General features: G+C 54.4%; 2 protein-coding genes across 2 annotated transcripts; both read right to left on the minus strand.

Annotated features, from left to right (window-relative positions):
- Positions 1-1969: 1969 nt before the first annotated feature.
- On the minus strand, positions 1970-7286 carry DNAL4 (dynein axonemal light chain 4). Its single transcript, XM_082052178.1, has 4 exons — positions 7252-7286; positions 5676-5896; positions 4348-4431; positions 1970-3150 (listed from the first exon to the last, which is right to left on the minus strand). Exons 2-4 carry the CDS (start codon positions 5745-5747, stop codon positions 2986-2988), a joined length of 321 nt encoding a protein of 106 aa, XP_081908304.1. The 5' UTR covers positions 5748-5896; positions 7252-7286; the 3' UTR covers positions 1970-2985.
- Positions 7287-13414: 6128 nt separating this feature from the next.
- On the minus strand, positions 13415-23848 carry NPTXR (neuronal pentraxin receptor; the record flags this gene model as incomplete). The annotated part of the gene is made up of 5 exons (XM_082072406.1): positions 13415-15114; positions 15510-15689; positions 16008-16252; positions 16365-16587; positions 23267-23848. The coding sequence occupies 5 exons, from the start codon at positions 23846-23848 to the stop codon at positions 14890-14892; spliced, it is 1455 nt and encodes a 484-aa protein (XP_081928532.1). The 3' UTR covers positions 13415-14889.
- Between the last annotated feature and the right edge of the window lie 3084 nt (positions 23849-26932).

Below are 26932 nucleotides of genomic sequence, written 5' to 3' on the forward strand. Positions count from 1 at the left end.
TTGCAGCGGGCAGGAAAATTGATCTGTCTTACTGAACACTTGCCTCAGAGCAGGGGCCTTGACACTCACAGCCGAATTTTGGGAAGCTGAGGTTTGTGTTTTCACATACAGCACTGATGACAGGCACACAAACCAGTTAAGACAGGTTAGCTTCTTCGTGGTAACTTCTTGTGGGAAAGCTGTTACCCTTGGAAACAAAAATAGCCCATAAGCCACCTTGCACTTACCTTGGGGGAGTTACAGCGTGGGAGCTGACTTGCTGCAAATTCACACCTAGCTCACCTCAATCTGTTTGCACACTCGTGATTTGAGAAGGCTGAGGAGCGGTAAACGTTCACCTATTGCCAATACAGGTCATGGAGACATTAGCTTTGGTCAGCTGGTGGCCAAAGAGATAACAGACTGGCAGCAAGGCCAAAAGATTGTGTGCTGAGGTAAGCAGGTCCCTATGACCACCTGCAGGTCAGCACGACCCTGCAGAGATGGCTATGACCAGCATGTCTGTGCGTATGCACACAGCAGTTAATTATTCATTAGTGTGAAAGAGGCATAATTAAAGCAACTGTGGTATGGCTGACAGTATCGTCATGCTCCGGTGTAAGGCCACTACTTCAAAGATGCTTGCTTTACCTTTCCCTCCGGATCTACAGGGGTAAAACCTAGAGGAGATAGGAAGTTGTGGAACAACAAATCAGCTTTTCCACCTGCCAGCTGCAGAAAGTGCCAGTCAACATGTAAAGGGAGCCAGCTGGAGTGAGTAACCACACCAAGAGACAGCTCAAAGGATTTGGACTCTTCTACGCTGCACAGTGATCCTGCCACTGTGGTCCACCACACAGAGCAGGTATCACGGCACCAGCTACCTTCTGATACTACCCTGTTTCCCTGAAAATAAGATAGGGTCTTACATTAATTTTTGCTCCAAAAGATGCATTAGGGCTTATTTTCAGAGGATGTGTCATTTTTACATGAACAACAATCTACATTTATTCTAGAACAAAAAAAATCAACATTTATTAAAAAAATAGTCATGTCATCACATTGTCACATCTGTCACACTGCATTCTAATTTTACTTTTCTACGTGTATATCTGCCTGGACACTATTTAAATTGACTTTTTAAATGAACTGTAACTAGGGCTTATTTGGGGAGTAGGGCTTATATTTTGAGCATCCTCAAAAATCCTGAAAAATCTTGCTAGGGCTTATTTTCAGGGTAGGTCTTATTTTTGGGGAGACAGGGTAGTTACATGTCCCCCCTGCCTCGCAGTTCCCTTCCACCTGATCAGTAAGGAATTGTGTGAAAGGATGTGAGGCCCAGCCAGAACAGATGGTCCAAATTTGAAACAATTTTAGTTGTCTTCATATTATTCCAATTCCTGGATTATATAAGAGCTCCTGACATGTTGAAATGGAGGAAGGACATCTCTACCATCACACTGAGGTTCAGAGAAGGAACAAAAGGAACCATAAAACCCTCCGCCAGTTTGATCCACCACAGCCACTAATGCAGAAAGGTCCTTTGGAACTGAACTATGGACTGGACGGTGAACTCTCATAAATCACAAGGTGCCAGTGGTACTGCTGGTGATGTTCTCCATGGAAAGTCTGAGAAATCATGGAAGACCCAAATGCAAGACCCTGAAGGTCAGAGCAGAGGTGCACTGCCTGGGCAGAGGACACATTAGTTTTGCTGTCACTGCTGACACCTGTGTGGACTTCGGCCAGCAGCACCACAGGTCTGGCAACCTTCCTCAGCATCGTGGCTTGTGCTGGTGAAAGGAACCGAACGGTGAGAATGAGAATGTGTCTCTGGTACCCAAATCACCCAGGAAGCACATGTGATGGACACCTCTCACTGTCCTCCACCTGAGCTACACCACTGCTTGCTTACTTCCACATTTCCTGAACTACTATTCTTTCTTGTCTTCCACTTTGGGATTTTCATTTTAGAACACACACAGAAAAGGACATTTTACTAAAGTTTTATTGTAAAAACACAGCTCCCCAGATTTATATAAATAAGCCATATACGTAACATACAATTATGTTCACTCCATCCTCCAACACTGACAGCTTTAAAAAAACGAAGCAAGCTAAAAGAATGCAAGTCCAAACAGACGTTAGGTTTCTGATGACCAAGTGATATCTCACATGGAGCCTCCTTCCTCTACCAGCCTCCAAACAAGATGCTGAAAGTACACAGCACTTGCAACACCCCCAGGAACTGACAGGGAGGCATTCGAGCCTTATGAAGAGTTCTCACCCACTCCCCAGGCATCGTCAGCCGCCCATGTTTTCATGCTGTGTCAGTGTGCGGTGGGTGAGAAAGGAGGGGGCAGTTTGCATAGCAACCTCCTACACCCAGGCAGCTCAGCTGTTGTACCCTCAAAAAGAAGCAGGGAAGAGCAAGCAGAGTCTGCTTCCCTGTGGCTGACACCTCCAGCGGCAGCCCAAAGGGAGACCCTTGGCACTGCCAGTTCTGTACGGATATCTGGGAAGCAGGGAAGAAGGTATTCTCAGCATTCAGAGAGAGGAGAGACAGGTGCTGGTCAGAGCCCACACCACATGATAGTGGGGAAGGCAAAGAAGAGAGGACACAATGTTGGGCAAGTGGGAGGAAAAAAAAATACAGGGCTAGACAGCACCTTTTCTTATTCATTTCCCCCTCCTAGTGCTGCTGTACAGCTCTGCAGCATGTCATGAGACTACCTGTTCCCCATCTCCTTCCTGCTTTGGCTCAAACACCAAGGAAAGAGCCACAGACAGATGAGAAATCCCACAAGCAAGGACAGGAGAGCTTAGCAAGTTTATACGCACGCACACACCAACTATGTGTATCCCACGGAACTGTTAGTCAGTATGAAAAAAACCAATCTTGACGTTTAACTATTAAAAATAAAGCCCCACCTCCAGATTGTACAAAATCTGTCAAGAGAAGGAAGAAATCTCTTATATGAAACAAATCTGAGACCCAGCCAGATGTCAGGAGCACTTCCAGACACATACAGCCAAGCTGCCACCAAAGAACATGTACAGTAGATTCTTCACCTCATGAGTGATCTCAAAGCCAAAAGCTTCCCCGATCACCACATGCCAGGAGGACCCAAATTTCTTGTCCATCATCTCTTTGATCATCTTGGCAGCACTCTGGAGAATGTTAAGAAGGAGAGTGTAGGGTGAGACAGAGCAAGCAGTGAATTTTTATACAAACAGCCCCCTAATCATCTTCTCCTTTTATTAGACTACTCAACAGGTACAGCAGCTGCACCACAGGAACCAGGACCTCTCCAGAGCTATGCTCAAGGGTAAAACAGATCTCTGTATTCCCAGCAGCCCCTGACACAGCAGCCAGAAGAAATTAAAGAACTGCATCTCACAATCACTTCTCTTGTTCACACAGTCTGAAGCGAGAGTTCTGGTTCAGCTGCTGATGGAGTTATGCTGGGTGCAGCAAGTGTGAGAGGAGATTCAGGTCACTAAGCTGCAGCTATTTTTACAGGAGTCCATTTTTTTCCTCCAGCTAATTACCAAAACACTGAAACTAGGCTGACTTTTTAAAGGCTCGCTTCTCCTAGATCACACCCTGCTTGATCTAAAAAAGGAGAGAGGAAGATCTTGCAATGACATGAGGTGTCTCAGGCAGGATGGGACAGAAGGAATCTCTGGTTTCATAGCTTTACCTTGCTCCAACACAAAATTGATCTGGCAACAAGCAGTCTGTGCCTTGCCCATAGAGCGAGGTGTGTTTTCCTTTATCGTTGCTTCTCAAAGTTAAGGGCAACCTTTCTGAAAACTGTAAATTCGGCATCACACCCCATTTATATAGTCTCAGTAATTTCATTCAGGAGGCTGAAAGCCGAAAGGGAAGACTTAACAGACTGTACCTAAAGGTTCAAAGACTTTGAGGTACTCATCCTCAAAACAAGAGTCTCTTCCCCGCTCCAGTGGGGATGGCCTTGCTCAATGCTGAGTAACAGTCGAGAAGGGCCCATCTCCACACAGTTCTGAACCTGCCCTCAGGACACAGGGCACTTCAGGAACCAAGTGGAAGCATGTCACAGGTAAATCAGGATCAGGAAGAAGGTAAGGTTTGGGAAGTGTCATTGCTACTAATCTCTACAGCTTGCAGGAAAGCAAAGTGCTGTTATGGGTCTTGCTGACAAAGGGAACTGAATCTGAGTTCTAGCCAAGCTCTTTGCTTTCTTCTACCCTTGCTCAGTGCAGAGAGAGAGTAACAGGACATCAGTGTCTGACTCCACTCTGCCCCGCACCTTTAGCCCTGCTCCTGCAGGTTCCCTGAGCTGCAGCAGCTGAAGGCTGGCCATTTTGGGATTTAGCTAGTACCTCATTGTTGGTGGCGTATTTCTCACATGCTGTGACACACAGCTCCATGGCCTCTACACGCATCTCCTCCGGCATGTCTGTGTGCTGGAAAGAGCAAACAAACAAGAGGAACTAAGCAGAAAAATAAAAGCTAGACACAAGACAATAGCAAATAGCCCTTACTTTGCCCAGGCTATAGCAGGGGTCTAGACTGCTGGGCATGGGAAAAAGGCAGCTGGTCCCTGTGACTTTTAATGCTTGCTTCAAGATGGGGGCATCACCAGCTGCACAGGCTTGTCCGTACACTGAGTATTTCCACTGTTTCAGAGAAGAGTAAACATAAAAATGGCTTATTGCACTACAACTGACCCCTTCATTCCTTTGTCTCAGATAATGTAGAATTTTTCTCTACCTAGCATTAACACTAGCACTAAGTAAGCCCAGCTTAGAGGAGTAGATAAATACTTTTTTCAGTTTTTCTGTTATAAGATGAAGGGAAAACATGTTAATACTGCTCTAACCACAGTACTTAACTATTGCTATAAGCATAGTAAAGAACTCTAAATTACATAGCCTTTTCTTCCTCTTCTGTTACCTGGCTGGTTAGCAGGATCTTTTACTCCAGCTCCTCTAGGAAAAAAAGCTGTATCCAGAACACAGGACAAGGCTCCAAATGCAGCATGTTCAATCTATTAGATGGATCACTTTGCCCCAGGCTTCCCCTGGCTGATGGGTGGAAAAACAGTGCTAATAAATTTCCCTGGCAGAGGTCGAGGACAGGTAGAAAGTAGTGGTGATGACTGGGATCCCTCCATAGGACCATCAGTACCCAGATTCTCACAGCAACTTGTCAGGGGAGAAATTCTAGTTTGGAAGGTTGGTAAGAATCACAGAATGTTAGGGATTGGAAGGGACCTTGAAAGATCATCCAGTTCAATTCCCCTGCTGGAGCACAGGAACCCATTCAGGTGGGTTTTGAATGTCTCCAGAGAAGGAGACTCCACAGCTCCCCGGGGCAGCCTGTTCCAGTGTTCTGTCATCCTTACTGTGAAGAAGTTTCTTCTCATATTTAAGTGGAACCTCTTGTGTTCTGGTTTGTACCCATTACCCCTTGTCCTACCATTGGTTGTCACTGAGAAGAGCCTGGCTCCATCCTCCTGACACTCACCTTTTGCATGTTTATAAACATTAATGAGATCACCCCCTCAGTCTCCTCCAAGCTAAAGAGACCCAGCTCCCTCAGCCTTTCCTCGTAAGGCAGATGCTCCACTCCCTTAATAATCTTTGTGGCTCAGGTAGAATTTCATATCTATAACAGTGGTAAACACATAAGGCATCTCTCTTCTTACCCTAATCAGTGGAAAGCTGTGAAGTCTTTTATAATCAGACTCCTCCTTTTTCCCCTCCCCGGTGTCTGCCATGGTCCTTCCACAGGGACCCCGGGAAGGGGTGGAGGGGCTGCCTGGAGCTCAGCAAGGTGCTGTGGCACTGACAGCCGAGAGGAACACGGCTCTGAGGGCACGGGCAGAGCAGCTTCAGCAGGAGGGGATACTTCTTAGCTCAGAGGACACTGCTTGAACAAAAACACAGGAAAGAGAAAGCAAGCCTTGAATTAAAATGGAAGGCAAATAAAATTGTTACGAGAATATTGTCCCATCTCAGTTACTTACTGCTTTTCAGTACCATCTTCGCACGCCACACACTTAGAGAGTTATCATTAAAGCAAACAAATTTAAAACCCCTATAATTTTCCATAAATGAGGCTTCAAGATCACAGCACTTCCCAGAAGCACCAATCGAGCTTGAGGTAAGAGCCGCATCAGGGTACAGCTTCCGACAAGGGATGAGGGAACAATACATCGACCATTATGTCTATTGATTGATTCCAAAAGTATTCTCCCAGGATGCTATTATCTGCGAGGGTTTCAAACTGTGCTCAACAAGCAAAGGGTAAGAGTATTTAAGAATATGATCAGTGTACATGTCAGGACGGAAATGTTTAGCAGGAACATCTTGGTCTGGTTTGTGCACTTGCTCCTCACATCCCCAAGCATTTGTCAGCTGGGGAGGACCATATGGGAAAACATTGGACCATGGCCCTGGGCCTAATTACCAACCAGCCTCTTCTTGAGCAATGCAGAGGCACTGCACTGTCTGACTGGCCTCTGCATATCACTCTGCCCTTCCCTCTGGTACTCTCACTCAGAACTAAGCACCTTTCTCTCCTACCCAGAGGAGGTAAGGATGACCCCATATTAAAGGGAAAACAAAACAAACACAGTGTCAAGCAACACCACCCAGATGAAGCATTTATGCCAAGCATGTAGAGTTGCTGGCTAAAGCATCAACTCTGACAGACTACCGGCTCTCACAAGGGAACATGGAACCTGTAGATGTCCCCACCACAACCTCCACAGGACAATAAGGCCACCCGGCTGGCACCCGCCTCCCGCAGCGGAGCAAACCCCGGGAGCTGCTTCAATACCAGCTTCTCCCTGAGACGTGCCCGGGGCTACAGACCGAGCAGGTCGCCGGGGGCTGCCCCACGGACCGGCGGCGCCTTTCCCGGGAAGGAGCCGCCGAGCGGCGGCCGCGGCGGTCAGAAGACATGGCAGGGAGGCGGTCCGGGGGCTGCCCGCCAGCCGTGAGTCCAGAAAGACGCCCACAGCCCCGGAGGTGGGGGGTGGCGCAGCCGGGATCGGAGCCACCGGGCACAGCGGCGGCAGGGGGCAGGGCACGGGGGAACCCCCTCTGCGGCACGGCCAAGGGGGAGCGGAACACGGCCCGGGCAGGCCGCACACCCGAAGCAGTCCCCTCACACCAGCCCGCCGCTCTCAACCCCGCGGAGTGAGAAGGAAGGGCTCGGCAAGTGGCCCCAGAAACAGCAAGGGGAGGGGAACGAGGGAGCTTCGGTCACAGCCTCACCTCCGCCGCCGCCGCCGCGGCCCGCACCACCACCCCAGCGCCGGTTGCTAAGGAAAAGCCGTGCTTGTCGTAGCAACGGACGCAGGAAGTCCCGCCTACCCCGCCGTCCATTGGCTGTGAGCGCACTGCCCGGCGCACCTGATTGGTGGCCCGTATTGCCGGCTACCTCGCGGGGGCTTGGGACGGCGGCGGTGAGGTGTCTGCGGGCCGCCGGTTCTGCGGCGCCACCTGTCCTGGGCCGGTGTCCGTGACGGAGGCGGGGGAGCGGCCGCCGGTACCGCGGAGCTGCAGTCGCTAAACACCCCGCCGTGGCCTGGGGAAAGGCCCCTGAAAAGGGGCTTCCACGGGGCCCCGGACTTCCCGCCTTCCGCAGGGTTCAGGGGGGGTTTGGCCACAGCGACGGGCTCTGAGCCGCACCCATGAACCCCCTTGTATCAGGAGACAGGATATTTTTATGACTTAAAACCCTTTTGGGGCCTAGTTCTACCTTTAGATTTAAACAGCAAAGATAAATATTGGAGCGGTTTGGGGAAATTAAGGAGGTTTGCGTGTTTTCATTCTATGGGACGGGCTCACGTTTGCGTGTTGATGCAAATGGAGAAAATGATGCTGTGAGGGTGGGTCATGAGTTTGCAAACAGCTCCTGTAACACTAACCCCTATCTCCACTGAACTCGCCACCCCTCTGCTGCCTTCCACGGCCTTTATGTTTTTAATGGCTGCTTTGGGGTTTTCCTTGTCTCTCAGCTCTCTGGGAAACCTGTGTTGCCTCTACATCGCACTAGCCAAACACTGATTGCCTCTAAAACAGGGCTTAAATGGTTTCCTAGGGGTCTAGAATTGTGTTTGTCTGAAACCCATACAGGTGGAGAAGCAGCAAACTCCAGGATAATACCGAGGGCAAAGACATATCCTGTGCAAAGCCCTGTCTGCTAGGTGTGGTGCGTGGGTTTCCATCAAGACCCGTCCTTGTCTTGTAGAGTGGTTGGTGGGCCAGATCTTCCATGCGGCCTTCTGGCTGGTGTCTGTTTGAAATGTCCTCATTGCTGGCGGTCTGCTAAAAGAGTAATTGCTTTCTAGCTGTCTGAGGAGGAAAAGAGTGGGGGAGGAACAAGCTGGGCACTCTCCTGCCCCTGCCAGCTCATGGAGAAGTCCTCTTCCCTCACCATAATCTCCAAGCCCCCAGCTCTGCCCTATAACCATAGGGAGGACATTTTGTTGTCTCTTCCACCAATATAACAGTGAATCAGACCTCCCGGTTGTCATTTGCCTGACAAAGCAGTGATGGAGGCAGCAGAGCTGCTTCTGGGCTTGGAAAGACGACACACATCATTTGTTTTTCTCTGCCTTTGCTGCCGGTGGTGACAGAAATTAAGGGCTGCCTCCTGTCCCCCTTGTTCTCCAGCCGCTCCTGCCTCCTGCAACGATTCCTTCTCCTTCCTCCTTTCAGTGAGCGTTGGCCTCTTGTAATGAGGCAGGCACAGCACTAAAATTGTCAAGAGACAGATAAAAGCTGGGAGATTTTTTTTTTTTTTTTTTTAGAGGAGATAATTAGGAATAGAATCTCTACGAGGAAGATCTTTCCATCATCATTACTTTATCTCCAGGCAGCTACTCTAATCTCTCTGGGGACACAGTGCTTTCAAGCACCGTATTCTTGCCGTATTTTTTTTAATGCTTTAATCCCTATGTAGTTCACCCACTTTTGCTACTAAGCAGCAAGTCAGCATGAGCTGCTGTGTTTGTGTGTGTATGGCTCTGGCCGTGTGTGTGGAGGGGAAGCACACATGCATGTATGATTCAGGGTTCAATTAAATGTGCTTTTTTTTTTTTTTCATTAATGTGTCCCCATGGAGTGTTTCCCTTGGGAAGTGCTGGTTGTAAGGACTATTCATCAGCGGTTCCCAGGTGAAAAGCTAAGGAAAAATGGCCAAACCCAAAACTGCAGAGGACCCAAAGATGTGGACACTGGTTTTGACTGTGGTGAGTGATACAGCATGGATGCAAGGTAGAGATACCACCTGAGGAAGGAGAGCATCCCGCTGGCATGTCCCTATCTGCAATGGCTTCAGTTTAGGAAAATGTAGGCGGTTTGTTTGTGGACCCTCAAGTGCAGGGTTTCCATGGGTGCCCTCTCTACAGTGCCACAAGCCAGTCGGAGCCTTGTTGGGCCAACACAGCCAGCACATACCTGTCCCTTTAGCTGCTAGTGTAAAAAGCAGATACACAGCTGGCTTCACATCACCTGATCTTTAGTTTCTGTAGGTGAAGGTGAGTCCAGAGCAAGGGTTTGATTGGCCCCTCTGGATCTTTAAGGAACTGCAATGGTTGCTCTGCTCTGGCTGGTCCTTTCTTACTTGCCACTAATCACAGATGGAAACTCTTCAGCCCTTTGCTCTCAGCAGCCACAGTGAAATGCATTAAAACAAAGAAGTGCTGTTTGCTGCCTGACATTAGATTGTGTTGTACTCCTTAGCTGAGAAACAGAAATGCAACTGCTGACTGCAAAATACATGTATCTAGAACATATATACTGCCTCATGTTTTCTTTTAGCTGTCTCCATCATTGATGGTAGGAGACTGGATGGCAGGCTGACTCTTCATCAGGCTGAGGGCACCCACAGACTCTTTCCTTGGCCACTTCTGGCCAGGTTTTGGGACCTCCCCATCATCTCATGGGCACAGACCTTGCCGTGCCCCGTATCCTCTCTGCAATAAAGCAGGGGGCTAAAGATTGCTGTCCTACCTGTCGGCCACAGGCGGGATAGCACCAGAGGGCCTGGGGAAGTGGAGCACACCGAGCTCTGCCCTGCAGCTGCCCTGGGATGGGTAAGATGGTCACAGCTCTCTGGAGGCAGGAGGAGCACTCAGGAGGCCCTGTGTGGATGCTAAAGCCACATTTCACTGGGATCAGAGTCCCACCATGTTGTGTTGAGCTGAGGGAAGGCAGCGATGGGGATGCTGGTGTGCGGGAGCGGTTGGCAGCCAAAAGCAGCCTGGTCTGCTATGGAGGAGAATCATAGAATAGTTTGGGTTGGAAGGGACCTTCAAAGCTCATCTAGATCAAGCCCCCTACAATTAGCAGGGACATCTTCAACTAGATCAGGTTGCTCAGAGCCCCGTCCAGCCTGGCCTTGAATGTCTCCAGGGATGGGGTATCTACCACCTTTCTGGGCAACCTGGGACAGTGTTTCACCACCTCCATTGGAAAAAATTTCTTCCTCACATCCAGCCTGAATGTCCCCTCTTCTAGTTTAAAACCATGACCCCTTGTCTTATCATAACAGGCCATGCTAAAACGTCTGTCCCCATGTTTCTTACAAGCCCCTTTTAAGTGCTGAAAGGCCACAATAAGGTCTCCCTGGAGCCTTTTCTTCTCCAGGCTGAACAACCCCAACTCTTACACGAGAGAGCAACCTGCTTTGGGACAGCTGGATCCCCTGGGCTGCTGGACAAGGCAGTGCCCTGTGCGTGATCCCATACCTACTACCTATAGGAAGAGCCACTGCTGCAGCACCGGTAGTCGCATGAGGATGTTCCTGTGCCAGATCCTCTGGAAGCCCAGGCCGTTCCCCATGTGAGTGCTGCACGAGTCTTAATGAACCTTCATGGGGAGGGAGCGGAGGAGGCTCCTGGCAGGATGGAGAGGCACAGGAAGGCAATTAGTGCAGCCCCCCATTGCTAGGGCAACGCGAGGAAAGGGGGCGTTGGAAGTGTCACCTCCTGGGGATGAGGTATGGGCTGGCTTGACCTGGTTTGAGGGGACCGGGACGCTGACACACCACAGGGAGCCATGAGCTGCGAGCATGGAGTTCCCTAAAGCACAGGAGCTCCCCGCAGCCCACCCTAAATGGAGGTCCCAGGGCTGCATGTGTCCCGGGGAGGCAGAGCCTGGTGGTGCCCTCCAGAAAATCGGGCAGGGGCTGGAGGGGTTCAGGAATCCTAGTGGTTTTCTTTTCAAACCTGATAATTAATAGCCATCAGGCCTGGAGGTTTCCTGTTGCCATGTTTGACCTCATTGGCTTCCCTGCAGGACAGCTCCCTTCAAGGGGGGTGGTGTTTGAGTCTGGCTGAGCCCTTGGCTGACGGAAAGCCCCGCAGCAGCGAGACCCGCAGATTAGGAAGGGCAATGGCCGTCCCTCTCCTCCCCTTGAAGCATGTTAACAGCCCCTTGGTGGGAAGACAGAGGAGAGCATACAGGCGGTATCCATCGCATCTGCCTGTCTCCCCCAAAACCTTCTCCATGCTGTTGTTAAAATTTTCCTTCTTTAACCTCCCCTCAGGGTGACTTTGTTGTTCCTCGTCTCTTCTGTGTGCGACGTGTTGTTTTCCAGCCGGCTCCCCTTAGAGAGATGCAAGGCTTCTCCTGAGTGCTGCTGGTTAATTTAGAAACAAGCAATATGTGTAAGTCATTGTAATTACTCCTTCCAGCCAGCAACGTCATTGATTTGTTCTCTCCTCCACCTTTTAAGCTCCATCCTAGGTTTGCAGCTCTTGTGAGGCTCAGCTTACCAAAAATAAATGGTCCCTTTTTGCTCTCCTCCTCCCTAGATGGGTGAGAAGCAGCTTCTGCTTCCTGCAGAGAGCCAGGGCAGGATGGAAATCAAATATTTATTCCTACTCTTGATTTTCTGTCTCCCAACCAGTTTCTAATCTCTCTGTAATGCCTTTGGTTCCTGAAGAGCCTTATACAGAGGCTTTTCCTGTAAGCTTTTAAAATGTCTGGATAAATTACATCAAGTTTTCCTGCGTCCCCCCTGGTCTGCCCAGCCCTCTGGGAGAAGAGGTCACCCTGCAGAAGTCGTGCCACCAGGCTCCTCCATTTCTCCTGTCCCAGCAGTGACAGATCCACATGTCCCAGGGACATGGCTGGGGTTGGGATCGCACCAGCATTGTCTGGCAGGGAGGCTGAGGGCAGCGCCGAAGTCCCTGCCTGAGCATCTCCTGATGTCCCCTTTGTTTCTGCTTTTCTGATGGGGGTTCACACAGATTTTGGCATGGGCTGGGTTTCCAGGCTCCAGAGAAACAGCTTTGATGCCAGAAGCCCACGCCAGCAGCCAGGCTGTTTCCACCTTTGTACATCCTCCTGCAGGTCTTCTGCCATGGCTGGCAGCCCTAAAAGCCCCCTTGCAGGGCTCCTGCAGTCTTAAGAAGAGAGTTTTCCAGACCGGTCCCCCCACTATTTCACCTCCTCCTAAGTTTGTGGCAATTGTTTTGGACATTTCCTCCTCTAAAAAGTGCCATCCTTACTAATTATGCTGCTGTCACTTGGGCACAGGAGCAGAGGTCACCTGTTGAACCCCCTCCTGTTAGCGACATGAGGGTAAGCCTCCAGCTTAGCAAAGCCCTTGAGCTTACACTCCAGCTGAAGTACGTACTTGGAGTCGTTATTTTTTTCTTCAAAAAAACCCTACCAGCTTTGATGAGATGTGCTGAAGGTCAGAGCCCCAGACTTTGCTTTATGGCATGAAATACCCTTTAGAAGAAGTGGGAACAGTTCTGGCTCAGTGAGGAGACCCCACCAGCACGCCAGCGATGTCAGAGCCCTGGGAAAAACTGAGTCCTCTGGCTTTATGCTGTTTTCCCCAAATATTGGTGAAGTTGTGCTTTTCTTAGGAGGGACAGGACCCACCGAGGGGCAAAAGCATTGTGCAGAGCTGGCCACAGGTAGCTCTAGAATAGACGGCTCAAAGAACTGTGCCGAGGGCAAACCAGCTGGAGCCTAGCTAGGTCAGGAACTCATTACTAGTACTTAATTAGACTTATACCCAATGTGAGCTCCTCACCATCACAGTCTGACCTGGGGGCCATGATTTCCCACTGTTTTCTGCTTCCTTGTCATGGGGATGGGAGTTCCTCGTTCACAGCGTGGTGCTTCCCCCCCAGCCCTCAACAGCAGCCTGTACCCCATGCTGCTCCATGACAGGGTAGATGAGGGGTGCCCAAACTGTGACACCCATCCCCCAGAAGGCAACAATACTCAGGTACTCATGATGATATTTCTGTAATGCCAGATACGCAGCTGTGGGCCAGCTGTCTCACTCCAGGGATGCCACCCTGAGCATCCTGGCAAAGGACACCTCAGCTTGGGCCAGCTGGTCCCCTCTGTCCCTGCAGCAACCTCATGCTCCATGGGAGGCTTGAACAGAAAACGTCACGTTTATTGTCCACAATCAGCTTTACAAAAGAAACGTCCCAACACAGGCGCACATCAGGGGCCCCTTTCACGAACGTGCACTGGAGAAAGCGCGCAAGCAAGCGAGGAAGAGGGGGCAGCTCAGCAGGGTCCACAAAGGTCACAGTGTTTCCCACTTGGCACAAGGGCTATAGCCGTCCCCACTGTGTCCCCCCAGTGGGCTGAGCTGCGGCACTGCTGGTGGGGATCCTGCTGGGGGGGTGCTGGTGGCAGGGCTGTCCTCTCTGCCCACTTCATCTGCCCCAGTCTGGGGGGCAGCCGTTGCCGAAAGCACAAAGTGGGATTTGGGGTAGCGGGGAGTGCTGGAAGCTGGACATTGCATTTAGCAACCATGAGACCCCTGAAATAACCCTCACACCCCGCTAGACACACACACACATACACTCACATATCAAGACGTTGGTGACCACGTGGCGTGGAAACAGCGTATACTCAGGCACTCCACAGGGAAAATACCAGCCCACATCATCACCCCCAGTCCCAAGGCTGGCAGCAGCCCTGTCCCTGGCTGGCAGCAGCCCAAAGCAGGGGACCCAGGTGAAGGTGAGGGCAGCAACCCCATCCATTGCCCAAGAGGCTGGGGGATGGATGCCGGGGCTCCTCCAGCCACCACCATCCTCCATCTCTTTCTCTTTCTTGCTTTAATGCCCTTTGATAGCAGTGCTGCACTCCCTCCACCCCAGCCAGGGCTGGGGAGATGCTTTGCTCCTTTTCCCCATTCCCTCAGTGTCCAAATGACCCCCCAGCTTGGGGGGGTCCCATTCTGATTCCCTCTGCCTCAAAAGTCTGACTCCCCTCGGGCAGCCCTGCCCAAACAGGCAGCAGAGGCAAGGGAAGCAGCACAGGGGTGGAACACCACAGCAGCGACCCTCTATCATCTTCCCTTGGACCCCCCAGGGCTGTGCTTGAAAAAGCAGGGAGGCAGGAAAAGGGATGGGGCCTGAGGGGAAGATGCTCCCAGCTGAGCCTTTGGATTCATTTGGAGTACGAGCTCACAAAACCAGACAGAGGGGCACTAGAAATAAATAAGGAAAGGGGATGTGCTAGGGGGATGTCTGCACACTGGCATCCCACCAAGGCCGGACCATGCTTGGGGCAGATGGAGGTCTCCTTCCCATTCCCCATTGGGGCTGACAAGGCAGCGACCCTTGCCGTATCAGAGATATCTCCAGGTACAGCGAGGTCATCCTAAAACAGACACGGAGCAAGACAAGACCCTGCAGCAGGTCTGCTGGAAGGGTGGACAAGCTGCACTGCTGGCATGAGGGCAAGAAGGAGGCTGCCAGCCCACCCCCCCATCCCAGGACGCCACCGCAGGGGGCTTGAGCATTGCCCCAGTGCAGTGGCAAGGCTTGGTGGTCTGGGAAGGGGGAAAGGGGCTCCCCGCTGTCCCCTCCGGGGCTGGTCCGGCTCCTTGGCGCTGGGGAGGGGGTGAAGGGCCACTCATTCCTTCCTCCCTTCCTCACAGGCAACAAAGCCTGCCTTGCTGGCGCCCCCGAAGACCTCCACCGCCTGGTCATCCCACTGGATCACGTTGCCTTGGAGGTGGGAGGTGCAGTTGGCCAAGCCCAGGATCTCCGCCGGTGCCAGCATGTGGTCCCACACGCCAAACTGGGCCAGCTCCCCCACGAAGGCCTGCGTGGCATCGAAGCGGCCACCCAGCGTGTCCTGGGAAAGAGCAGGAGAGGTAATGGGATGGGGATGAGAGGAGGGACACACATCCAGTGGACAAACAGGTTAAGGGGTAGAGGGAGAAGATGGGGCAGAAGCGGAACAAGATACTTCGTGGCAAGGAGGGGAGGAGATGGATGTGTGGGGAAGATGGAAGAAGGTGGGGAGCAAGTTGGGGACAGAGGGATGGAGAGTGGGAAGAGAAGATGACGAGTGCATGTGCCACCCCCCGGAGGTTGAATGAGTGGGCAGAAGAGCCCCTGGCCGATGCTGCCAATGCAATCTGCCTGTGCCATACCCTGCCCTCACCCTGTTTGGCAGCTGCTCCCCCCATCTGGCTTCACACCAGAGCGATGTGAACCGTCAGCCCTCGGTGGTGAGCCAGCACGTACCTGCTCCTGGCCCAGGATGATGACACCCTGGGGCTTGATGGCATGCCAGGAGGCCAGGTTCTCACCGGCAGCCCGCTGCTCACCATCCTGGTACGCCGACCACTTGCCGTCCCGGGTGGTCCATGCCACGCAGACGTGGTGCCAGGCCTTGTCCTTCAGGCTCAGTGGCAGCTGGGCAACCTTTGCGAGAAATGCAAGAGCTTGGCACTTAGTGGGACTGCCAGAAGACCCCATTGTCCTCCCAGTGCCTCACAGGACAAGTGGTGCACCCCTATGACAGCAGCATCCCAAATTCCACAGACATCTGGATGTGCTGCTTCTCCCTCTCAAAACCCACCTTGGCGAGCCATCCTCCTCATCCTCCTGCCTCCACCTTGAGCCCTGTCCTCTCAGGTCCCCCACCCTGGTACCCCCAGGAGCATTGTTTCCCAGGGGCATTGAAGTAGGGGAGATGAGGGCAAGAGCTTTCCCTCCCGTCCCCGCTCCAGCTCGACTGACCTTGTCATTGATGAGCAGTTCCAGGGGGTTGCTGCCCCACTCCAGCAGCACAATCTCATTGGCTTGGCTTGGGACAGAGTAGGAGAAGGGGGTACCAAGCCCACCTAAGGCCTTGGACTTCAGCCACATGCAGATGGTGAAGGCATACAGCTCTGGCAGGCTCTTTTTCATGCGGGCATACATGTAGTTGTTCTGCACTGGGATGTTCACCTTGAAGGCATCGGGAGGGCTATAGCCTGGCGGTCCTGCATGTCAAGGACAGGGAGGAGAGAGGAGGATCAGCACCCATCGTTGAGATGAGGGTGGCTTGTCCCAGGAACCCCTGTGCCTCCTCCATCCCCGTTGGGCAGGACTCACCATGCTCCAGCTCCATCACCCGGTTCTGGAGGGAGTTCAGCTCCTTCTCGATGTTGTGCTGCTGCTGGCTGCGGTCGGTGCTGGCGGCCTGGCGCTCCTTCTGCAGGGTCAGGATCTTGGAGAGGAGCTGCTCCTCCAGCTGCTCCATCTTGGTGTGGAGGGCGTCGCGGGCGAGCGCCGGGGCGGTGGGCGCCGAGCCGTTGGTGCGGGCTGGCAGCTCCTGCTGCGCTCGGCAGCAGCCATGGCGGGGGGCAGGGAAGGAGGGAAAAAGGAGAAAACTCAGCGCAGTGTCACTGTGCGAGATTAAATAAGGACATGCTCAGCCCGTGCCACTGCTGGACCACAACCCTACATCTGCAGCGGGGTCTTCTCCAAGAGCCTTCGGCTGACTTTGTACCTCCCCTCCCAGAGTCCCCATTGAGTTCATTGCTGCAAAACAAAGCTTGGCTGCTCTTAATGACTTCCTGCTGCTTCAGAGACAGAGCCAGGACAGGACCCACGGGTGCTCAGGTCATCCCTTGGCTCTGCTCCCACGAAGAGAGGACAACAGAGGAAGGAGCTTGGGGCACCCCTTTCCCACTGCACGTGAGGCAGCTTCACCACAGCCAGCACGTTAACATCACATAATGGGGCTGTAATCCTCTTAGCTCAGCTCAGCCGGCACGCGGGGTGTGTGCACACGTGCCAGGTTGGGCAGGTAGCTCTCCGTAAGTGTAAGCCAGGTTCTGCTGGGCCATAAGGATGCCACGGGGAAGCGGGGACAGTGGTAGGTCCTCCAGTCCTCAAGATATGACGCATTACTTGGGGATATTGAGCGCATCTTGTCCTATAAGGGTTAAAACCCAGATGAAAACTCTTCCCTTGGCTGATCAAAAACCCAGTGCCTGGCAAAGATGCTCCCAACCACTACTGTACCCTACAAAGATCCCAGATCCCACCTCACTGAGAGACCCCATTCCAGCTAGAAGAAAACCAGGCTGGAAGGGAGAAGGTGGCCCTTTGCCACACTCCCGGTGTTTCTCCATAAATAGCAGCCCTCTCCCCACCCTACGTCCTTGGGGCGTTAAGCTCTCTGCCACAGGCTTGGGAAGGTGGTGACCACTTTCTCTGTGCTGCCAGACCTTCCTGAAGGTGCCAGAGCAGTCATGGTGGCCAAGGCAGGAGCCACCACAGCCACTCCAGCACCAAGAGGGGTCTGCATGGCTGCTTTAGCCCTGGACATTTGCATAGCTGGTGCTGGTGGGACATGGGGTGATGCCATCCCTACTGATCTAGACAGGCTCTCCCTGTCCTTGGAGCTGGCCTGGAGGAGGTCACCATGTTTGTATATAGTTGTGGCTTCCAGCTTTTTCTTCTTCCCTATATCTCGCTTTTCCAGGATGGACAGGACTTGATGATCCCACATACAAAGGTGCAAGGAGGGGATACCCGTCATGTCACCCCCAATCTTTGCTATCCATCATCAACAACAGAGGGGAGGGAAAGGCTGGAGGAAATCTGGGTTTGGCCGGGCAGGATGCAACCTTGGCAGATGGGAACAGCAGGGAGAAGGTAATAGGAAGAGGGGAAGTGAGAAGATGGTGTCGGTGTGAGCACAAATGTCCCCACGCTGGGCAGGAACACTCAGGCTGTAGATAAGAGGACGGCTGTAATACCCCAGGGTCTGCAGAAGCGTCCAGTGGGGTCTGCTGGGACGAACCCACAGGTTTTGTGAGGAAAAACAATGGGGAGAAACAAAACCCAGCAAGAAAAAAGAGGTTGTGCAGCGGACATCTGCCAGCCCTGACCAAACGCCAGCTCTCACTGCCGGCTGGCTCTGGCAGCACTGGGGATGCTCTCGTGGAGAGAGCAAAACCTCTCTGGGAAGGGAAGAGCACTCAGCAAAGGGCATCCTGTGTTTGGTATAAAACAGGGAGGGATTAGCCGACAGGGAATGGACTTTAGCCCTTTTTTTGGGGGGGGTCTTAGGGAACCACCAGTACAGTGGCTGAGACGCAGGGAAGGGATGGCAGAAGGGAAGGAAAGAGGAGTGGAAAGGTTAATTCCCATCCTCAAGCCGGGATAATTCCCACCCAGCGTTGCCTGTGCTCATATCCACACAGAGGAGGCTGTGCTGGTGGGGGGCAGTGCAGGCAGGATGGGGGTCGCTTTCTCCTCTTTGTCTGCATCCCGTGGGCTCCGAGAGCTTTTCTCATCCCTTCAGGCTGCGGCGGAGGCTGGTGCGCGCCTGTCTGCCGCACGCTTTGATTGCTCGAGCTGCGGGTTTGGAGCCTACGTCCCTGCTTTCGTGCACAGCTCCATCTGTTAATGACGAAAAAAGAAAAGGCTGGGAGCTTTTGTCACTCTCGCTAGCCCCTGATAGCCTGCCCTACATTATTCAGTAGTGACTGAGTGCTTTTTTTTTCCTCCCTCTTCCTCCTGCTTCTCTCCCTGCTGCTATTTTCTTCCCTCTGTAACTTTTCTCCCTGTGGCTTTTTCATTTTTCTGGCTTCAGAGCATCTCCTGATGCACCCCTCTGTGCACACATACGCTACCTCTCCCCTTTTGCTCAGTTCCTTCCCCTTTCCTGAGTTTTTCCCCATCCAACCCTCTGTCCAGCTCTCCCTGGCCCCTCCAGCCCGACAGTTGGGGCACCGACAGCCAGAACCACGTGCCTGGATGAACCATTGCCAACCCAATGTTCCTCTTGGCAAGTGATGCAACTGGTACCCTTATCCAGCAGAGTTTGGGGGCCACCCCATCATCCTAGGAGCATCCCAGCAGCCACCATCCCCATCCCCGAGCCAGACCATGGACCCCCTGACCATCCTCCATGCCATGTCTCCAAGCTGCCGCTTGAGCATCTTTCTCCCAAATCAAATGATTTGCAAAATTATTAATGTTAGCTGTGCAGCTGTTATCTACCGGTGACCTTTGGGGAGGGGAATGGAGGGGGAAGCGCATTCTTCCCGACTGTTCGGCAGGCACTCGGCTTCCCATCTGCTGCCGTGCAGGCAGCGCGGTAGTGAGCAGCGGGTGCGGGGGAGGCTTGCTCGACGCTTTTTGGCCACCGGAGCCGGCGAAAAAGATTGAAAGATGCCAGGTAATATTAATCACGTTAAATGTCAGTGGCTGGGGGGGGCTAGGGGGGAGGAGGTAGGAGTGGGGGGCTGCAGGGCTGGGGCGGCCACATCAGTATGCACTTGCTTGGGCTGTAGCCCTCGGTCAGCAAATGCACTTTATGTAAGGAGATCAGAGCCTCATTTACTAATGCACCAGCAAATCTGGGCCCTGCTGCTCCCCCTCAGCTGCTGGCACCCAAGTGCCCACCTCAGCTGCTGGGACAGGGTGGGCAGGACCGCAGGACGATGCCCAGGGGATAATGCCCCAGCACATCCCAGTGAACACGATGCTGAGCTGGGTGTGCGCACGCAGCAGCCTCATTCCCTTCCCCGGACCCATGAATCCCCCCAGCCTGCCCGCAGTTCCTCCATGGTCACCAACATGCGATGCTCACCGCTGCAGGATGGTGCACCTGTTGCACCAGGGTTTTTGGGGCCCTGCCACCTTTTTGGACCGTTTTGGACTCCGGAAAGAGCTCAGGAGTCATTAAACTCCAGGGTGGGGGTGAGCAGGAATGCATTGGCCTTTCCCTCCTCCTTGCAAGAGAAGAGCTTGCTGCTCATTCCTGTCCTTCCTAAACTTCGCGTGGGGCCCGGGGCTGTCAGGATTTGGGGCTCTCCATCCCTGCTTTGCTGGAGGCAGGAGGGAGGCAGCCGCCCCACTCCCATTCCCAGGCCCGTACTCGAGGGTTTCACACCAGCAGCCAGGTCACCAGCCACAGCGGCTCAGGAGCACACAGGCAGGTTCAGCTCTGCTGGGGCCGGGTGTCCCTCAGGGCCCATCAGGCTGTCGCCCCTCTCAGACAGCCAAGGGACGATAGGGGCGAGGAGGGCATCTGTACCCCAGCACAGCCCAGGGTGTGATTCCCTCCCCACTCCAAAACCGCTGAGTTTCCATTTGCAGCAGTAATTACAAGCGTGGAAAAGGAGCATTTTGGCCCTCCAGCTCTGCAAGCTAAGCTGTGCCTGAGCATATGGATATGAGCACACATAGAGAACAGGCAGGTACCCCTAAAAACTGGGAGGAAAAAGCCCAGCCAGGCTGCTGCACACAAGGAAAGGATGAGCAATGCCTCCGGTGGGGTTAGGAGCAGGTGATGGAAGATGTCCCCATGTGAACACCATGCCAGTGTTTGCCCATCCCTGCCAAAACATTGGAGAGCAAAGAGGGGGGACCTTCTTTGTGCTGTCCCTCGGAAACCTTGCCATCAAAATTAAGAATGAAATGACTCAATAGGTTTTTCGGCGCATTGATAAATCTTGTTATGCCTTACAGCTGCGGCCGAGAGCACCCGGATTAGGTCGGTGATCTTCTGCCAGCCCCCCTCCCGCAATCCTGGCTCCGGAGCCTCCAGCAGTAATCCCTGCCGGCGAACCCGGTGTCTGTGGGGAGATGCCCTGGGATGCAGCCATCCCGGGGGGACCCACAGCATTTTGTGTCATCCCTCTCCCAGGATTAAGTCACCCCAAACTTCAACAGCGTTTCCTCTCCTTCATTTCCTCCTGTGGGATTTCGCAGAGCCTCCAGTGCACTGCAAATCACCCCAGGACCATCCCCATCCAGATCACCTTCTGGGGTGATTGCCATCTCCCTTTAGGAGAGCTGGGGGTGCCCCCCATGCCATGGGGTACCCCAGGAAGGTTCTCAGATGATGGAGCTGCATGGGATGGAGAGATGCAAGCAGCCTGTCGGCAAGTTTTGGGGTGTCTGCTTGTACAGGAGAGGGCAAAGGCAAGCCAGGGAGGAGAGCACAGGCAGCCTTTGCCTCACAGCTGAGGTGTAACCCCAGGGCTCAGCTGTCACCAGGCTGGCCCAGGTGGCACATTATGGCAGGCTGGGGCCAGGGCAGCTGAAGTCCAGTCCCCCTGCGACACGCTGCCTCATTTCTTGAACCTGGAGGGCTTGCTGAGCTGTGGGGTGCTGCATCTCCCCTGCAGAGTACCCTTGGGACATGGAGGTCACCAGCAGAGCAAAATGGAATATTTTTGGTGACATCAGTATGTGTGTGTGCGAGCCTCGACCCAGCATTGCTTCAGGCTCCCACGGTGCACATGGGAGCCTGCTCCAGCCCTTGTGAACTTCACCTTCCTGCACCCCAAACATCCTGCGATCCCCAGAAACCCCAGAAGAGGGGCCAGGGCAGCTCACAGGTGACGCAGCCCCTCAGGGAAGGGGAAGAGTGTAACCGGAGAACAGCTAAAGGCCCTGATGCTCCCTGAAGTTCAAACTGATGTGTCAGACACTTTCTCACCGTGCATCATCGGGTCCTCAGGCACATGCTGGTGTGTACGCAGGGGGGTATTTTTCCCCTGTTTTATTTCTGGATGAGCACATCTGCTGTCTGCACATCCATTTGTTAGCCCAGTTGTGTGATCCCACTTGTGGCAATCTACTTGGGGCTGCAGGGGTGTTCCAGGGTGGCTCCGTCTCTCCCTTTGGCTGTATCAGGCTGTAGGCATCATGCTCAGCCAGGTTGCATGCCCCCCCGTGTGCCTCCGTGATTGTTTTCACTCATATGTGTGCATTAGCCTGGCAGCTCACAGCTGCTTCCTCCAGTCTCCAGCTCTTTCCCTTCACACGTGCATGTGTTTACTTGCCTGTCCCCCATCTTTCTGTCCCTTTTCATATCTCCAGCCATTACAATAACCCTCTCCCGGTCTCATTTCTCAGCCTGTGACCACGGTGGCTCTGAATTTTCCAACTGTGTCCTGCTGCTGCTGTGCCCACAAGGCTACAGTGAGGGGAAGCAGAAGGGCAAAGCTGGGGAGAGGGACCTAATGGGGTGCTGCCTGACCTCACTCTCAACTCCAGGGAGAAGTGGAGAGGGCAACAGGGAACCAAATGGGAAGATGAGGAAGTTGAAGACTCACAGGAGGCTCCTTGCAGGTGGCTCTGATCCCCAGTAGACCTCAGGGGACAATAAACCCCCCAGAAAAGACAGTACATCTGGAGCAAACCAGACAACACCCCTCCAGCAGCTCTCATGTCCCCAAACTATTGCCTCACTACATGCTGCAAATTCTGCCAAGGTTTGTGCAACTGCTGAGCCCACATCAGCCCAAATAAATCAACACACACATGCACCCTGTGATGGGTCCCATCCACAGCATCACCACAGAGCCTTTGGTGCCGCTGGTTCACGACCGGGCCAGGGCTCAGCCCACCGGGCACACGCTGCACAGATGCTACAGAGTGGGGAGCAAGGGTGCACACCCTAAATGCCAACAGCCCGATGCCACTGCGCTGGGCAGAGCAAGTGGCTCCGTCTGGCCCCTTCTCTACAGCTCCTACAAACCACGCGGGGAAGGGTTGTTGTGCTTGCGGCAGGTGGCACCAGCCTTTACTTTGTGACATGTCCCATTCACAAATGCAACGGGATCAGGTAAGATTTACCTTTCTGCTAAAGAGCAAGATCTGGTCCTGAGCCGTCAACCTGCTTCCCTTGCTCAAGCAGAGGCCTTGGTGGGTGCTACAGGGTAAGCGAGGTGCCCTACTTGGGTGCAGGCGAGGGGAAAAGCAGGGCAGCCCTGGCCCCTTGGGATCATGCTGCATGGAGGGAAGAGAGGGGGGCTGAGGGCAAGCCCCTCACCCCTCGGCAGAGGCCTCGTGGAAGAGTAGGGCAAGGACAACCTTCCTGAAGCCTCACGAGGGGGACAAGCTGGTTTGGGGTGCAGTTGGCAGCAAACCCTGGGAATAGTGTGTGCAGAGCATCCTCCCCAGGAGCATCCCCTTCCCCCCCGGACCCCTGGGAGCATCTTCCCCCGGGAGCATTCCCCCGACCCTAGCAGCATCCCTCGCACCTCTATCCGGTCGATGCGGTCCTGGAGGGCACGGACGGCCTCCTCCAGCTCCCGCACGGCGGGCGGCTCGGCCGGGGGGTGGCCCATGGTGCCGGGGCGCGGGGCGGCGCGGAGCCCGGCGGCAGGGGGGACGGCGGCGGCGGCGGGGGAGGTTCGCAGGCCGCCCTCGCAGCGGCTGAGCTTGCCGGTGAGCTCCCGGATGGTCTCCTGGTCCATGCGGATCCGCTCCTTCTGCTCCAGCGCCGTGCGGCGCAGCTCAGCCGCCGCGCTCCGCAGCGCCAGCAGCTCCTCGGGGCCGGGGCCGCTGGCGGGGCCGGTCCCGGTCGCCGGGCACTCGGCGCTCAGGGGCGTGCAGACGAAGCGGCTGAAGAGCGGCGGCGGCGGCCCCCCCGGCAGACGCGGCCCGGCGCTGGCCAGAGCCTCGGCGGGGCCGTGCAGCGCTCCCAGCCCCTTGTCGGCGGCGGGCAGGAGCGCGGCGGCGGCCGAGTCATTGTCGGCGGCGGGGGCGGCGGCGGGAGCGGCGGTGCCGGCCGGGTGGACGCTGGCGATGATGCAGATGATGGCCCCCAGGAAAGCCAGCATGCCCGCCGCCAGCAGCACCGCCAGAAACTTCAGGGTGGCAGCGGCGTGGGGGGCCCGAGCCCGCGAACAGCGAAAAAACCAAGCGGGAGGGGACGGACGGAGGGACGGACGGACAGACAGCCCGGAGGGAGCCGGCGGGGAAGGACGGTACCGGCAGCAGCACCGACGCCGGGGCCCCGGAGCGCCGCGCTTATATGTGCCGGGCGGCGCCGCACGCACCGCACCGCCCCCGCCGCTGCCCCCGCCCCGGCTCGGCCGTGCAGCCCCGCCCGGCCCTGCCCCTCTTAGGGACCCCCTCCACCTCCAGCATCCCTCCTCGGGCTGCAAGTGCGAGGTGTCCGGGATGTGAGCGGAAAAGAGGAGCCGGAGACCAGGAGTTGAGGGGGGCACCGGGGCAGCCTTTCGGGCTGCTGAGGGACGTTTCCCGCCTTGCTTTTCTCCTAAAAATTAAACCAACAACTTTCCAGCTCTTAGAAATGCCTCCTCCGGGAGGACAGCGGGGTGGCTGCCCTGCTGTCCCACCCCAGACACAGCTGTTGCAGGTAGCAGCCATGGGATACCCTCGCCTTCTGCCCTGCACGCCCACACCATCCATTTGGAAAATAAATATATACATTTAATCTTCCTCTACCATCACTTTACCCTAAACCGCTTGTAAAGGAGATACTTCAGGCACCTGCTTTCTCCTTGCTCTGACAGAGCGCTTGCCGATCCAACACAAGCCCTGCCCTCTCCCCTCCCCAGGTACGCCGGGACCTCAGCTACGCAGCCCAGCCAAGCAAAGAGGAGCAGTGGAGGGAAGGCAAGCAAAATCGTTTTTAAGCTCTGCTCAGTAAAGGCAGGGAACCCTTCCTAGCCAGCAGGAAAGTAGCAGCATAGGTGTTTAAAACAGCTCCAGCGCTCGATATGAAACACTGGTAGGCATTACATCTTCTCCCCCTCAGGCATGTATGAGCAGATTGCAAGGGAGCCAGAGCTACAAAGGCTCCTCAAATTCAGCTTCGTGTGAGCAGGGAACTGGATGCTGCTGCCAGGGCATGGTCACCCTCTCTCCTCAAAGAGTACATTGCACCCCAGCCCCCCCAGATCCTCACCTGGGAGCCAGCAAGAGGTCTTCCCAGCTTGTGGTGCTAGGAGGCTGTGGGAGGAGGAGAGGAAGTCAGATGGGGCAGTTTAAGGAAGAGATGAAGGGAACCATGAGAAGGAAAAGCAGAGGTGGGTATGGAGTAGGACGAGAAAGTGGATGTGGAGAAAGCCCAGCGACAGGCACCTGGCCCGGCAGTGAGGCCAGCAAGTGCTCCGGGCAGGCGAATGCTTGGTGTGCTGGAATGAGTGGGTACTGTCGCAGGATGCACAGAAAATAGAATCCTGTGCCCTGTGGCATAGAGGGAGGCCACCAGCCTCCAACCTGCCCCTTCCTAGAGGTAGCAAGGGATTGCACCCCCTGTGTCACCCCTTCCTGCAGCATGCCTGACACTGTCAGCAGCCAGGCAGGAGCTGATTTGAAACAAAACCATGTGGGTGCTGGACCAACCTCCCCTATCCCACAGCGTGCAGCTCAGGGTGGGAGGGATCATAGAATCATAGAATAGTTTGGGTTGGAAGGGACCTTCAAAGCTCCTCTAGTCAAATCCCCTGTAATGAGCAGGGACATCTTCAACTAGATCAGGTTGCTCAGAGCCCTGTCCAGCCTGGCCTTGAATGTCTCCAGGGATGGGGCGTCTACCACCTCTCTGGGCAACCTGTGCCAGTGTTTCACGACTCTCATTGGAAAAAAAATTCTTCCTCATGTCCAGCCTTAATCTCCCCTCTTTTAGTTTAAAACTCTGGCTCGCTAATAAGTCTGTCCCCATCTTCCATCTCGGCCCCTTTTAAGTACTGAAAGGCCACAATAAGGTCTCCCTGGAGCCTTCTCTTCTCCAGGCTGAACAACCTCAACTCTCTCAGTTTGTCCTCATAGGAGAGGAGGGATGTCCTTACTTGCAACGCTGCACAGAATATCCTGTATGCCTCTATGAGGCTTTTTGGTTCCCAGGCTGGGGGAAGCAATGCTGTGCTGGGGACTGTGCACTGGACTGGCCAGCCAGATTTTATTGCCAAAGGCTGCAGGATCACGGTGGCAAGGTTCATCCCTCCAGCTGATGCCGCCGTGGCAACGGGTGGGGTGGATGAGCCTCTCCACATCAGCCGTGACCCACTTGCCCATGCCAGGAGGTGGATGAGTTTTTGCCACAGCAGGGCAGGGCTCACTGCTCCTGGGGTCCTGACCTCTCCCTCAGCAGGGGCCACAACTTCTTCCCAGAGACAAAGAAGTGGCAAAAATAGATTTTCGCAGGGGGTGATGACTCAGGCTGGGGAGTAGCCAGAGCAGCCTCCTTGTCCCGTGAATAGCAATTCAAAGATTCTCAATAAGCAGCTGTCTCTGTGAGGATGCAGTGATGCCAAAAACCTGCCCTCCTATGGGTGACGGGGTAGGGACAGGCAATGGGAAGGCTTTGGGGAGCCCTATTTTTAAACAGGATTGGTGACAGAAGCTGGTTTTAACAAGAACTCACAGATTCAGCCCAGAGGGATGTGGAGCAAGCGATTCAGGGTTTTTCTTCCATCTAATTAATGCCCGAATGGTGTCTTGGGCTGGCAGCTGTCCCCAGGGGATGGCTGTGGACAGGTCAGGGTGAGCCAAGAGGCCATCCTGCTGTGGTCCCTGGGTGAGCAGGACATTTGAGATGGTCTGCTGGCATGAGGGGAAGGACACCCCCTGCTCCGAGCCTGGCAGACATGCTGCCCCCCATCCTACCCTCTCTGAGGGAACGAGGCAGCCCTTTGCTGGCCAGGGGGAATGCTGGCCCACTCGTGATGCTCAGGCCCACACCATGGGGGGAGGGAGCATTTTTCTGGGGGAGGGTAACCCAAGGCTACTGCCCAGCCCAGGGGCACACCCAGGGCCACCCCCAGGGCCACCCTAATGAGGCAGAAGGGTTCCTCCACAGCTGCCACTCCACTCACCCAGCTCCACCTCCTCCTTAGACCAGGAGCCTTCAGTCCATCTCACTGAGGGATCTGCGGACTCCACATAGCATAGAA

This window comes from Streptopelia decaocto, assembly GCF_964273445.1.
Source record: "Streptopelia decaocto genome assembly, chromosome: 1".
NCBI lineage: Eukaryota > Metazoa > Chordata > Aves > Columbiformes > Columbidae > Streptopelia > Streptopelia decaocto.